Genomic DNA, 15,002 nt, shown 5'->3' on the forward strand with positions numbered 1-15,002 from the left:
TCAGGCCACCACTACCATAAACAAAATTATGTAGTGACTCATCCTTTATGGAAAGTAATTGCACAATTGGCAACAATATCTCAAAACATGAAAAATGCTGCAAACTGCCAATCCAAGTTACTCATTACAATCTTCAGCATAAAGGCATGAATAATTTACAATAAATAATAAATTGGCAAATAGGTTAAAGTTCTACTATGTATGAGCAAAGAATTATCAAATCTTTGACTCTCCATTGTATTTTTACCTTTAGCTTAAAAACAAGCTCATCACATTGGTTTTTTAAAAGTCTATGAAAAAAGAACAAATTTTCCCTCAATTCTGCTCTCTTATGAAGCTAGCATAACAGGCAAGGACATTTTTATTACTATACTTCAGAAACAGCCAACCTCACTCACATCCTCTACATCTAACTTCCTTCAAGTAACATTTTAAGTGCTGCAACTTAGTTTCTATTCCCACTATTCCATGGAAATGGCTGATTTGGGTATGTTGAACCATCCTTGCATCCCAGGCATAAATCCCACTTGATCAGGGTGTATGATCCTTTTCGGTAGGCTGTTGAATTTGGTTTGCTAATATTTTGTTGAGAATTTTTGCATCTATATTCATCAGATGTAGTTTTCCTTTTTTGTAATGTTCTTATCTGGCTTTGGTATCAGGGTAATGTTGACCTTATAGGATGAGTTTGGGAATGTTCCCTCTTCTTCAATTTCTTGGAACAGTTTGAGGATTGGTGTTCTTTAAATAGCAGAATTCACCAGTGTTGTCATCCACTGTATTTCTGAAGTATTAGTTGTAATGTCTCCTCTTTCATTTATAATTTATTTGACTCTTCTTTTTTTCTTAGTCTAGATGTCAATTTTATCTTTTTAATAAACTAGCTCTTAGTTTTGTTGATCTTTTTTATTGTTTTTCTGGCCTCTATTTCATTTATTTCTGCTCTGCTCTTTGTTATTTCCTTCCTTCTGCTAACTTTGGTCTAAGTTTGTTCTTTTTCTAGCTCTTTGAGATGTAAAGTTAAGTCATTTATTTGAGATCTTTCTTTTTTCTTAACGTAGGTGTTGATCACTACAAACTTCACTCTTTCGAAGCATAACATAGGTTTTAGTATGTGGTGTTTCTGTTTTCATTTGTTTCAATATATTTTTTCATTTCTCTTTTGACTTCTTTGTCCCATTGGTTGTTCAGGATTGTGTTAATTTCCACATATTTGTGAATTTTCCAGTTTTCCTCTAGTTATTGATTTATAGCTTCATACCATTGTGGTCAGAAAAGAGAACTGGTATAACTTCAATCAATTAAATTTGCTAAGACTTGTTTTGTGACCTATCATATGATCTACCCTGAAGAATGTTCCATGTGTGCTTAAGAAGAATGTGTATTCTGCTGCTGTTGGATGGAATGTTCTGTATATGTCTGTTAGGTCCATCTAGTCTAAAGCCTAACGTTTCCTTGTTGATTTTCTGTCTGGATGACTTATCCATTGTTAAAATTAGGGTATTGAAGTCCCCTACTATTATTGTATTGTTGTCTACTTCTCCCTTCAGATTGGTTACTATTTGCTTAATATATTTAGATACTCTGATTTTGGGTGTATATATAGTTTAAATTGTTATATTACCTATTGTTATATAATGGCCTTGTCTCTTATTACCATTTTGGCTTAAAGTCTATTTTACCTGACATAAATGTAGCTACCCTGCTCTCTTTTGGTTTCCACTTTCATGGAATATCTTTTTCCATTCCCTCACTTTGAGTCTGTGTGTGTCCTTAAAGCTGAAGTGAGTCTCTTGTAGACAGTATATTGTTGGGTCTTATTTTTTTAGAACCATGCAGCCATTCTACACCTTTTAACTGGAGAATTCAATCCCTTTACATTTAGAGTAATTATTGATAGTTAAGGACTTACTAATGTCATCTTATTCATTGTTTTCTGGCTATTTTGTAGTTCCCTTGTTACTTTCTTCATCTCTTGCTGCCTCTGTTTGTGAACTGACAATTTTCCACAGTGGTATGCTTTGATGCCCTGCTCTTTACCTTTTGTGACTCTACTGTAGGTTTTTGCTTTGTGGTTACCATGAAGCTTACATAAAACATCTTAGAGCTATATCAGTCTATTCTACACTGATAACATCTCATGCAATAACTTGTTATACTCCCCGCCTTTGTTTTTGATGTCACAATTTACCTTTTTGTGTATTCATTAACAAAATATTGTAGCTATATTTATTTTTAATACTCTTGTCCTTTAACCTTTATACTAGAGTTAAAGAGTTAATACTTCACCTCATTACAGTATTGGAGTATTTGAATTTGACTATATACTTACCTTTACCAGCGTGTTGTATATTTTCATGTTACTAATTAACTCCTTTCATTTCAACTTGAAGAACTCCTTTCAGCATTTCTCATAAGGGAGGTCTCATGGCGATGAATTCCCTCAGGTTTTGTTTGGGAAAGTTCATTATGTCTCCTTCATTTCTGAAGGACAGATTTGCCATGTAAAGTATTCTTGTTTGGCAGGCTTTTTCCTTTGGATGATATATCATCCCACTCTCTCCTTGCCTGTAAGGTTTCTGCTGAGAAATCCATTGACAGCTTTATAGTCGTTCCCCTGTAAGTTACAAGGTGTTTTTCTCTTGCCACTTTTTAGTTTCTCTGTTTGTCTTTGATTTTTGACAGTTTTATTATAATGTGTCTTGGAGAGGATCTTTTTTAGTTAATTTTGTTTGGTGATCTATGAACCTTATGAACTTGGATATCCAAATCTCTCCCCAGATTTGGGAAGTTCTCAGCTTATTTCTTTAAATAAGCTTTCTGTCCCCTTCTCGCTCTCTTCTTCAGGAATTCCAATAATTCACAAATTTGTTCTTTTGATGGTATTCCATAAAACATGTAGGCTTTGCTCACTCTTTTTCATTCTTTTTTCTTTGTCCTCCTCTGGATAATTTCAAAGTTCCTCTTACAGATTGTTTCTTCTGATTGATCTATTCTGCTATTGATGCTATCGCATTTTCCATTTCATTTCATTGTATTTTTTTTGAGGGGGGGAGATTAGTCCTGAGCTAACATCTGCTGCCAATCTTCCTCTTTTTTTTTTGCTGAGGAAGACTGCCTTGAGCTAACATCTGTGCCCATCTTCCTCTACTTTATATGTGGGACGCCTACCACAGCATGGCTTGCCAAGCGGTGCCATGTCTGCACCCAGGATCCCAACCGGTGAACCCTGTGCTGCCAAAGCAGAACGTGTGCACTTAACCACTGTGCCACCGGGCTGGTCCTCATTCATTGTATTCTCATCTCCAGAATTTGTTTGGTTCTTTTTTATGATTTCTATCTCTCTTTTAAACTTCTAATTTTGTTCATGTATTGTTGTCCTAATTTTGTTGAATTGTCTTTCTGTGTTTTCTTGCAGCTCATTGATTTTCCTTAAAACCATTTTGAATTCTTTATTGGGTAAATTGTAGATCATCATGTCTGGGTTCAGTTACTGGAAGTTACTGATCATTTGGTGATGTCGTGTTATCTTGATTTTTCATGTTCCTTGATGTTTTACATTGCTGTCTTTGTATTTGAAGTGGCAGTCACCTCCCCAAGTCTTTACTAATTGCCTGCGGGAGAGAGAGATCCTCATCAGCCCTGCTAGAGATTCTGTGGCTATCTCAGAACTTCTAATGGGTACACCACCTCCACGCTTCTCGCTCCCTCTTGTGGCAGAATTCTTAAGCTTGTATGCCTTCTCTGGATCTGCAACACACCAGGCCGAGTGCTGACAGCCTATCTTTTGTTTTCCCAAAGGCGGCACTAAGACTCAAGTTTATGGTCTCTCCCTGGCCTGCATAGTCGAGCCAGCTTTCTGCACATGCCCACTAGCTGTCAAAAGTTCACTCTCACTGCTGCCATAGAGAGCACACACTGTGAGCCAGCCACAAGGTAGTAGGAGTGTGTGGGTGAGGCATGTGGAGTGCTAGGGTTTGCCTATGGGCCAGTTGGGAAGATCCAAGGGTGAGGTGTTTCCAGTGGCTTGTGAGTGGGCTACTTGATAGAGTCCACAATGCAGTTAGTAGCATCCGCATCCCTTTAACACCCTGTGACCCTCTTAGGGTCCCATCTGCCACTCTCCTAGCCTCTTCCCGCTCCCCCCTCACTAGTCATGTAGCTCACAATTCAGTATTCTGGATGGGGCGAGAGAGAAATGAGACCCCTTGGCAGCATCCTGCACAGCTGGGGGAGCTGAGTGCTCACTCATATGCTCTCCCTTTCCCCTGTGGGAGAAATCGCAGGCTGAGAAAATCTCTCTTGGCTCTAAGTTGTGCTGCCTTTGAGGAAGGGTGATATGGGTAGTCAAGCTATTTCTTTCACCCACTCCAATGCATCCAGACTCATATTTTTTTGCTCCTACGTGTGCTGAAACTTTTCCTCTAGAAACCTGGACTTTCACAAAGGCTCTTTGTCTGTGGGTGATTGTCTAAGATAGTGTTTTCCAAGGATTCCTGGACCATGGCCAAGAGGGGCTGGATTCGATTCATTGGCCACTGCAGGATCCACAGCTGGGACCGAGATCTGTCTGCCTCTTACTCGATGCACAGGTGGGTAAGATGCCTCCCAGGTCCTTTGGCATATGGTGCTGGATCCCACCACTCCCTCAAAGGCACTTTTGTCTGTGGATGGATGACAAATTGTTCTGTGTTTTGGGGCGGGGGGGGGGCACGAACAAAGGATGTCTTTTGCTACCATCATGCTGATGTCAGAATCTTTTAATATAACTGAAAGTACACCTGTTTTCTCTAGGATAACTTTGATTCCCACAATCATTAAGTCTGGACTTAAACTTAGATTTCAGTATTGGATGAGTGGTAAAATTTTTTTCTTAATTTAAATTTGTCTTGACTAGTAAATCCTCAATGTGGATCCTGTTTTAAAAGAATCAACAATTAACATTCTTATATTTTTTCCAAAAATGGTCACTTCCACTATAAGGCTGTAATATGTATCTCAAGATAAGGCCAAGCACAGCCTGACCCTCTGTAGGAGTGGGGGAGGAGGGGCTCAAAAGATAGCTAGTTAAGCAGACAGAATGACTCAGCTGAAGAATCCTAACAACCAACAACATGGGATGATAGAGACAGCTACTGGCACAGTTGTTCAAAAGGCAGCCATAGAAATATTCTCCCAGTTGGTAGAGCAGTTCATAAATAGTATCTAAAAATGGAGACTGAAATGTAGGCAAGACTGTCAACAAGCAGCATGGCCTTAGCACATGGGGAAGGGAGAAGCATAAACTGAGAATAAAGAAGGATCCCAGTCATTGAAGATGGGCTGTGAAGGAAAGATTTTTGGATCAAGAAATAAACCAAGGACCCCAAGTGGGCCCAAGTTGAAAAATGGGTATCAAGATACAAAAGGTCAGAATCCAGCCAGAAGCAAGTATGTTCCAATCATTTAGTACTGGGTTACAGCTCCTTAAATCTTTCAAGTCTCAAGTGCTAACTAGGCCTAGTCATGCTTGTGTGTGATTTTTGTATGTGTATATCTAAACACAGTGGTAAGGAATAAAAGTGGCTCTAGCTTACGGGAAAGGATAGATGCAAGGGCTGAGAATGAGGCAAGAACTGATAAAAGAGAGCAATGTAAATCTCACTGGCTTGTCAAGGGAGGCTGATGAACCCTTATTTAAATACCAGTTCTTATTTTTTTTAATAGAAAATATCAAATCTCTACATTAAACAGAGTTTTTTCTCTCCTCTAATAAATACTTGAGGAAAAATGACAAGCCTGGAACTAGCACTTAACATTGAAATAACATGTTCCTTGCAACATGTTATAAGCTTCCAGATGACGAAGCGCAAGAAGACTCATCAAACATACACCATATAACCATGACATTTCTGACAGATGAGGGGACAAGACTCTATTCAGGGATAAAAACAAATAATCTAGTAACTTTCCTTCCAAGTCTGTGAAGTCATCTCCTTTATGCGTCTCTTTCAACAGAAACAGTAAACTCTTAGCAGGAAAAAAAAGTAACATTATCCAATTATCCAATATGGATAAATATAAATTTACACCAATTACCGGAAAACTGTGCTTTTCAATGGGCAACACACACAAAATAATTTAAAATACAATACGAAATAAACAAATAAAAACATTCTTTTCTGGAAAAGCCCATATATGCTACAGATTAACAGACAAGATTTTATACTGAATATTGTCAATCTCACTTAAATTCTGATAAAATTTGAAAAAACTTTCTAAAAGTTGTCAGTCATTAAATGAATAATATCTTTTTCCTAAAGGAATACACCAATATTTTACATTTCAGATATTTTAAGTTTTATTTGGCAAAGAGAAGCCTAAGAATTTTTTAAAAAACATTTCCAGAGGGAACACCCTTTACCATAAAATAAATTTGTGTGATTTGGGATGGCAAATCTCAAATGCATATTTTTGACATATGTGCCAATTTTACAATTAATACAAAAAAGATAAAGTTAGTTGAAATATTTTAAAAATGTAAAAACCAGTCCATGCAACATAACTATACAATCTTGCTGTAAAAGTACTTATATCAAATTCCACCCAAAATATTTATGCAATATACTAAATTTAGTTGCTCAAGTCACTCTTCACTGCCGGCTGGCTTTTCCATTTTCTGTTGTCTCCATTCTGAAAAACAGGAGGAAAAAATTAATTGGTAAAATAAAACATTATTAACGATCCATATTTTTTCTCCTTATCTAACTTCCACACGAAATTAAAATCTAATACAGTCATAGAACAGAAGAATGACAGCATTTTAGAAAGAGACTAGAGTTAGAGTTCCTCTGGTTAGTCAGACTTCCTTGTTTTGCAGATGAGTAAAAATTGAGGCCCAGAGAGATTAAGTGAATATCCCAAGGTTTCATTTCAAAGGCCACTGTTTTTTACTATACCTCTCCAAGCAAAACTCAGGAAAAAAATTCTACCATTTAGTCAAAGATTTATTTCCTTTTCCACTAAAGAAATTCCTTTACCAATATATTTTTAAGATTTCTTCTAAAAGGGAGATTAAAATAATCAGACTTGAGATTTATTCAATTAAAATCAAGATTCCTAATAACGTATTACTTAATAGGAAAATATTTCCCTCCTGTTATTTTATATAGATTCAGTGTGGCAGACTAAATTTTCTTTATGGTTTTTCCCTCTATGATGTTTACTGAGCATTGGAAAAAAATATTCTACAGAGTAAATACTTTCAAGGTTACAATCAATATAATCAGGTCATTTAAAATTGCCAAGAAACAAAGAAGTTATCTTTTTTTCTCTTTATAGGTAACACGTATCAGTTCACAACATTAGTAATAAAAAACTGCTGAACACAACTAATAAGCAGTGTTTATTATTTTAAAGATTTATTATAATGCGGCAATTAACACCATCAATGTCTACAATAAATAATACAAACCCATTTTCCTCTTTAAGATGTTGATATAACTCAGCTCTGTTATTAACAGAGTTCAAACGTCCAGCAAACTCCTGATGTTTTCTGGAATTGGCAGTATTGATTCTATTACTCCAAAAAGATAATAAGGACACTGGCCCTGGTGTTATGTTAGAAAGAAGGGAAAAAAGAAAGAATAATTCATTACTTCAACGTCTAAAAATTTAAGAAATTTACCTTTAATTCTATTTGTTCATTTTATACAAATAAAGCAGTAGCATCTTCCTCTTATTCTAAAATTTATGTGTTCAGGGATCCCCATGACCACCTACTAGTTTGGTGATTTTCTGGAAGGACTCAAATGACTAAACATAAAGTTACATTCACGGCTAAGAATCACTACAACACTGTAAGGATACACAGCTAGATCAGTAAGCGGGAAAAGACACATTAGGCAAAGACTGGAGGAATCCATGTGCAGGCTTTCCACGTTCTCTCCCTGCAGTGATGGTTCACACAGACTGCAGACTCCCTCTAGCAGCAAAAATGCAGCTATGTGTGTACAACATTTCTGCCAAGAAAGCCCATTTGAAACTCAGAGTCCAGGGTTTTTATTGGAGGCAGCTTACATTGGCATTCTCTGCCAAACTACAACTACCAAAATTCCAGACTCCCAGAAGGAAAGCAGGTGTACAGTTCAGATGTAAGGCAAAATAACTTCATCACTTAGGGAATGCTTTAAAAGCCAAATTTCCAGACGCCAGCCAAGGGCCAAACTTGCAAGCAGGCTCTCCTAATGATAACAGCCTAGGGCCTGTGACGTTAACTCCTTTCTGCATAACATGAAAAGGCAAAAGAACTAGAATAGCCAAAACCATTTTGAAAAGTAGAAAAAGTTAGAAAACCCTCACTATCTGATTTTAAGACTCTACTTTTAGTGATCATGACAGTATTGTATTGGCAAAAGGACAGACACATAGACCAATGGAACATAAAAGAAAACACAGAAATAGATTCCCATATATAAAATCAATTGATTTCTGATAAAGGTACAAGGCAATTCAATAAAGAAAAGATAGTCTTTTCAACAAATGCTGCTGCAACAATTAAGACATTATGTGCAAAAATATAAACGTTGACCCATACCTTGTAACTTATTTAAAAAAAAAACCAAAATGGATCATGGCCTAAACATAAAATCTAAAATTATAGAACTCTGAAAAGAATACACAGGAATAAATCTTTGTGACTTTAGGTAATGCAAAGATTTCTTATATATAACACCAAAAGCATAATCATAAAAGAAAAAAATTGCTACACTGGACTTTACCAAAATCAGAAACTTCTGCTCTATGAAAGTCACTATTAGGAGGACAAGCCACAGACTGGGAGAAAATAGCTGCAAATCACATGGTCAACAAAGGACTTGTATCCAGAACAAAAAATTCTCAAAATTCAACAATAAAAAAACAAACGGCCCAATTGAAAAATGACCAAAATATCTGAATAAACCCTTCCATCAAAGAAGACATACAGATGGCAAGTGAGCAAATGAAAAATGGCTCACCATCATTAGTCATGAGAGAAATAGAAACTAAAATCACAGTGAAATACTACTACATACCTATTAGAAGAGGGGAAAAAAAAAATCCTGATGATAGCAAGTGCTGTTGAGGATTCAGACCAACCAGAACTCTCATTAATTGCTGGTGGGATGCACAATGGTACAGCCTCTTTGGAAAAATGAGCTGGTAGCTTCTAATAAAGTTAGTCATGTGCAATGGAATAGACAAACTACTGATAAACACACAACACAGATGACTCTCAAATGCCTTATGCTAGTGAAATAAGCCAACCTCAAAAGGCAGCACACTTTCTCATTTCACTTACATGGCATTCTGAAAAACGCAGTTATAGAGAAAGAAAACACACCAATGGTTATAATGGATTGGGGATGGGAGCAGTGTAGGATGATGACAAAGGGGCAGTACAAGAGAATCTTTTGGGATGATGGAACTGTTCTATACCTTGATTGTGGTGGTGGTTGTTACATAACTGTATATTGTTTAAACTCACAGAACTACACACCAAAATTACTGCATATAAATTTTTTTAAATAAATTAATAAAAGTCTTTTCATTACTATAAAACTAATACACGTTCATTAGATAAAATTTAGAAAACAACAAAACATATAGAGGAAATAAAGTCATAATATACTGCTCTAACAACTATAAATATTTTGGTCTTTCATCAATACCAATCTATATCAATAAAATGACAGTTTGGTTTTTCTGTTACTGCATCACACAAAGAGAGCTGAATAGATTTTCACGAAATCTAGATGGCATGTTTGTAGTAGCCCAACTTTACAGGCAGCCGGCACAAAATTCAGTTTGGAGAGTTCTGGGAAGTCATTTTCCAAAGCAGATGAAACTGAGGTAATAATAAAAGGCCCATATAAGTTTCTGATCAGAAGAGACATGCGACTCAGGTTGTAAAATAGAATGGAAGAAAAAAAAATTTCAAGTACCAGCCTTGAATGGAAAGTTACAAGGGCAAACTTATTTGCAATCAAGTTGCTTCTCATACGGGCCACTCTGTGACGTGTTTCCAGTGTGAAAAGCATCAGGGATCTATTTAATTTAATTACAGTATTTCATCCAATGACAAGCCACAATGTATGTATAAAACCTTTTTTTAAAACAAAATGGAGATCATTATATATATGGTTTTATAGACTGCTTTTTTTTTCACCTATTATATATTCATTCATTCAACAAATAATAAATGAACTTCTACTGTGGGCCAGGGGCAGTGCTGGGTGGTAGCGATATAACAGTATATTTTAAAAAGCTCCTGCCTTTAAAGTGATTCAGACTAACAGCAGAGGCAAGATGTCAATAAGTGATGTCAATGCAGTACTCTCAGTGCTCCCACGGTGGTGATACTGGGATGCAGTGGAAGCAGAAGCAGCAGCACCTAACTTAACTGTGAAGGGAAGTCTTCCCTGAAAACAGAGTTGCTGAAGCCGAAGTCTGAATGACACACACTAGCAAGAGGGAAGAGTGGGCATTTGTGACAATAATTACTCTTGGGCTGTACAAATTCCACCCTAGGGACATACCATCATTTAGTCATTTTCTTACTAATAAGTGGTTTGGTAGCATTGAACTTTTTGCCACCGTAAATAATTTTTAGAGTTCTTTTTTCCAAGCAACGCTGAAGCACTGTTTAGATTACACCTAAGTTTCTCATCCTAATCAACAGTGGCATATTTTGGCAGGTGAAAAACAGGATAATTTATCAACATTTATTTATTTTCCAGGTACCCTGGCAAATGCCTGAAAAGCAAATATGATAAGATGGTCCTGATCTCTGATTTCAAAGGAATCAGTGAACGGAAGAATATTAACATGCATCACAATATATAGACAACAGCAGAAGTACATAAAAAACAAACAAGCCTACCTTCTCCCTAGGATGAGCTGCCAATAATCATAATCTGGCCAGCTCTGGTCTTATTGCCTTAGGAGAGGCAGAGCGGCAAGAAATCAGACAGTTCTTTGTTATATCATTTCCCATTTATCCTAAAAGGACTAACTCTAGTTTACCTTCAAGATAACTAAAGCCTACATGATTTCAGGAGCTACTTAACTCAATCATATCTCCAATGCCTAGAATTGCTTCAAGAGGAAATTAAGCTTTTCAGCCTATAAATAAGAGACAAAAGGCTTTACAATGAAAGTATTGTTTATAATCCCTCTCCTGAAACTCATTCATACCACATCTTAATTTATGAGTAAATGGGTGACATTTGATCCTTCCCTGAGCTCAGAAAGTGTTTAGGGAAAAGAGTGCATCCTCAATAACCTAGGATGCAGCACACTGTCAGGAACATAAACAGATGCAAGTTTACATAATTAAAATTTCCTAAAATACAGAATTTACAGTCAAAGTGCTTATTTTCCAAGAGGCTTCATTAATGAAGGTATGACACTACTTTTTCTTTAATGCTGACAAATATATTTACTCCTTCTATTTTCCAAGGCTGTAAACAGAGAATCTCCTTAACGACATCCCGAAATGTTAGTACCTCTTCCTCATACACACAGCATCAAATGACTGAACGAAACAGAACTAAACCAGAAAACTTCACAAACAGGGCTACCACAGTTCCACCTCACCTTTTGACTTCTCTACTGGTGGAGGGTCATCCATTTCAACCAGAGGCTTTTTGTTCGGGGGTTCTGGGGAATCAGGCGAATCTTTTATAATCTCAGCTTCAGCTAACTCTTCTTTTCCACGTTCTAAGATTCCTTTTAATCTTTTAGAGAGACAAATAAAATTTGAAGTTTACATTTTTAGAAATATAAATGGTTCACCAATTAAACTGGACTTTGCGTATCAGTCTTAATAAAAGATAGCTGCTCTCACCAAGTAAACCTCGGAACTAATCCGAAGCTAAACCTCAACCTAAAACCAGGTGAGAGAGCAGAATGAACCAAACCCATTTCCCTTTTCCGTCATCATAATGTAATAATTCAGTACTGTAGTTAGCTGTAAAACATGGAAAAAATAAAGGAAAATTTAAGCTAAAATTAAAAAGGTCAGAAATGTGATCTTTGGAAGAAACTTCATAATTTTAAAGACATGGACAAAATACCATTTCAAATCACAAATAAGATTAAGCAATCTACTACCATTTGTTCCCTAGTTTATAAATGTACTACGGAAATGTAGTTATATTTCACAAGTTAACTCTGAGCTTATTTTGAGTTTCATCAGGGAACAGACACACTTTCAAAATATACAGGGACATACTTAAAGATTAGTGGGCTCTGAATGAGAATACTTTTTTCTCTCTCTTCTTAAAGTAAGCCAATTCTGTTTCAGAAGCTCAGTAGCCCTAAAGAAGTGAACTTCTAAGGTCAAAGAGAATAAAAGTGTTCTACTTATTTACGAATGAAATGATATGATTTCTAGAATTAGCTTCAAAATTTTCCCATAGGGGAGGTAGACGGGGGCGGTGGTGAAGGGATTAGATGCAGATATATGAAATGAGATTCAACTGCCATGAATTGATAACTGTTGAAAGCAGATGATTGGTAAGTATTTGTTCTACTGTTGTATATGTTTGAAATTTTCCATAGTAATCTGTTTTGTTTTTAAGGGACTTACTACATTGCCATTGTAATATTTACCTGGCTCTTTGCCTGATTTCTGGCAAGGAGGTAGAAGACAAAGCCAGTTGATATGTCATGATACATTTATTTATAGGCCTTTACTACTTTTTGTTTTCTCAAATTTAATCTTGACATCACTATGTAAACCACAAACCAAGGAAAAAGAGGGCACTATTGAGGAAGTTTTTCAGAATTAGGACTATGCTTTTCCTCTGTGTTCCCAAGGACACCCTGTGCCTGCTTTTACAATAGCATCCTCCACACTTTGCTGTAATCATAGACTTCCTGGACTATCACCACCACAACACTATGTTCTTCCAGAGCAGGGATCTCATGCCAAATGCCTTCACAGGCATTCAACAAATATTTACTAAACACAGATATAAAAACTATCTTTCTGATATTTATAACACATAAAGCAAACACTGACATCAAACATCATGTGTCATGATTTTCGAAAGTTAGTTAGAAAAAAATGAAACACTAACAGTAAAAAAGTCATAACCTCATTAAACCCAAGCTCTTTAAGATTTTAAGAGTGATAAAATCACAGTTAGAAAATGAAATAAACAGACATTAAATGAACTAATATTAAATGTGGTCTGAATGTTTGAAAGCACTACATGCAGAATGTGACATGCCAAAAGGCACCAAGGTACTATAATATTATCAACAAGTCACCTCTCTGAATCTTGCCAGGATTTCTCCTGTTCATAATCTTTCACTGTTTTCTCTGACTTGTCCTCTTTGTCCTCCCTCTTTCTGCCTCGTTTCTTTCGTTCTTCTTCTTCTGGAGGTTTGCTCCTACATGCCATCAGGCATTCCAAGACTCTTTGATGTTTCTCCGAGTTGTTGATATGGGCTCTGACAAGGGTTTCTAATTCATTCCACATGATACGATATTGTTCATCTCTGAAGTAAAGATTTAAAATAATGTTCTTAGAAATACTCTTTAAATTAAATCAAAGTGCCACTTGCTATCAGTAAATAAAAGGAAATAATTAAACATGGACTTTTTTCTTCCTCCATAGTTCATGTTACAACTGTAAGTTATAATGTATCCAATTCTGCTATTCTATATTCTTCATCATTTCATCTCAATCATATGTATGTATATATACATACCCCCAAACACATAATTTACATATGGAATAAATTAGCATAAAAAACAATATGTATCAAATAAACATGATATATAGAGAAAGTAAGGAAAAAACTACCTTTTAGGGCCTTTTCCTCTTGTACCAACTGTGGAAATAGGTAGGGGATCATTTTTTCTTTCCATATCAACTAAGTTGTATATCGTTTTTTGACAGTTTAGCACATCTTCTTCTGTCAAAGATTCTTTCACAATAACACTGGCTAATGGGACTACCTATTAGATTTTTTTTTGAAAAAGAAAAATAAAATCTGTCTTGAAAAAAATATCAAAGCATCTTGGCAGAACTTCAACTGATTTGAAACATGACCTTGGCAAGATAATCTAACCATTATTAATATTAATAAGATAACCATTACTTCAATTTTCTATTACTAATTCTTTAACTGTAGCAAATTCATATATTTCATTCTTTGCTTGAGAAATGGTATCTATAAAGAATATATAACTAATCTAGCAGAAAGACAAACTATTTAACACTTACCGCTTGCATGTTAAAAATAGTGGTTTGTGAAATAATCATAGGCCAGTAGCGGGTGTGTTTTTCTAACTGATCTTTCGCTCGTTCCAGAGGGATCTCAAGACTTCCATCGATTTTATATCTGGGGTCTAGAAAAGGAGTTAATCTGTTTTCCCTCATAAATTCACCAAAATCCTAATGATAACCAAATAAGATAAAATTAGAAACTATTTTCTAATGTTTCAGTACGGATTACATGTAATAGTCTATTTCCCTGATGTCTTCTGTCCTGTGACATGTAACAAAGCATGTTCTCTAAAAAACTCCTCCTAATTTTTTTTTAACATGAAACCTATCAGCTTTTATACAACGGAGATGAAGAAAGCTTCAAATATAAAGGCATTCATGGTTCTTTCCACTTTTCTAAAAACCAAGGAAGCTCATTTTTCGTCATTTCTATAACAACTTTTTTATCATATACAGATAAAAGAATGAGTTAATCACATTACAATACCAATTTGCTTATTAAAACTACCTTGATATAACATCAAAACTTTAACAGTGGTTATCTTTGAATAATGGAATCATAGTTAAGTTATAGTCTCTGTTTTTTTTAAAGATATCTATATTCTCTAAATTTTCTACAATGAATACTTATTAGCTTTCTCCTTATTAAAAAAAGATCTAAAAACAAAAAAAAGGCTAACCAAAAATAATTACCTACAATAATAACACTCTGTGGTTTACAAAGTATATTCATGTACATCT

At 35.6% G+C, this 15,002-nt stretch overlaps 1 protein-coding gene across 4 annotated transcripts in view; it reads right to left on the minus strand.

Annotated features, from left to right (window-relative positions):
• Positions 1 to 6,315: 6,315 nt before the first annotated feature.
• INTS13 (integrator complex subunit 13) overlaps positions 6,316 to 15,002 on the minus strand; it is a 29,930-nt gene continuing 21,243 nt past the window's right edge. For all 4 annotated transcript variants that reach the window (XM_070620855.1, XM_070620854.1, XM_008515831.2 and 1 more), the window contains exons 12-17: positions 14,259 to 14,429; positions 13,836 to 13,990; positions 13,297 to 13,527; positions 11,617 to 11,756; positions 7,454 to 7,589; positions 6,316 to 6,672 (exon numbers count right to left, since the gene is read on the minus strand). In XM_070620855.1, coding sequence (XP_070476956.1) covers positions 6,633 to 6,672; positions 7,454 to 7,589; positions 11,617 to 11,756; positions 13,297 to 13,527; positions 13,836 to 13,990; positions 14,259 to 14,429 — 873 coding nt within the window. In that variant the 3' untranslated portion in view covers positions 6,316 to 6,632. The remainder of the gene's footprint in view (positions 6,673 to 7,453; positions 7,590 to 11,616; positions 11,757 to 13,296; positions 13,528 to 13,835; positions 13,991 to 14,258; positions 14,430 to 15,002) is intronic.

The sequence above is a fragment of the Equus przewalskii genome, chromosome 5, assembly GCF_037783145.1.
Source record: "Equus przewalskii isolate Varuska chromosome 5, EquPr2, whole genome shotgun sequence".
Taxonomy (NCBI): domain Eukaryota; kingdom Metazoa; phylum Chordata; class Mammalia; order Perissodactyla; family Equidae; genus Equus; species Equus przewalskii.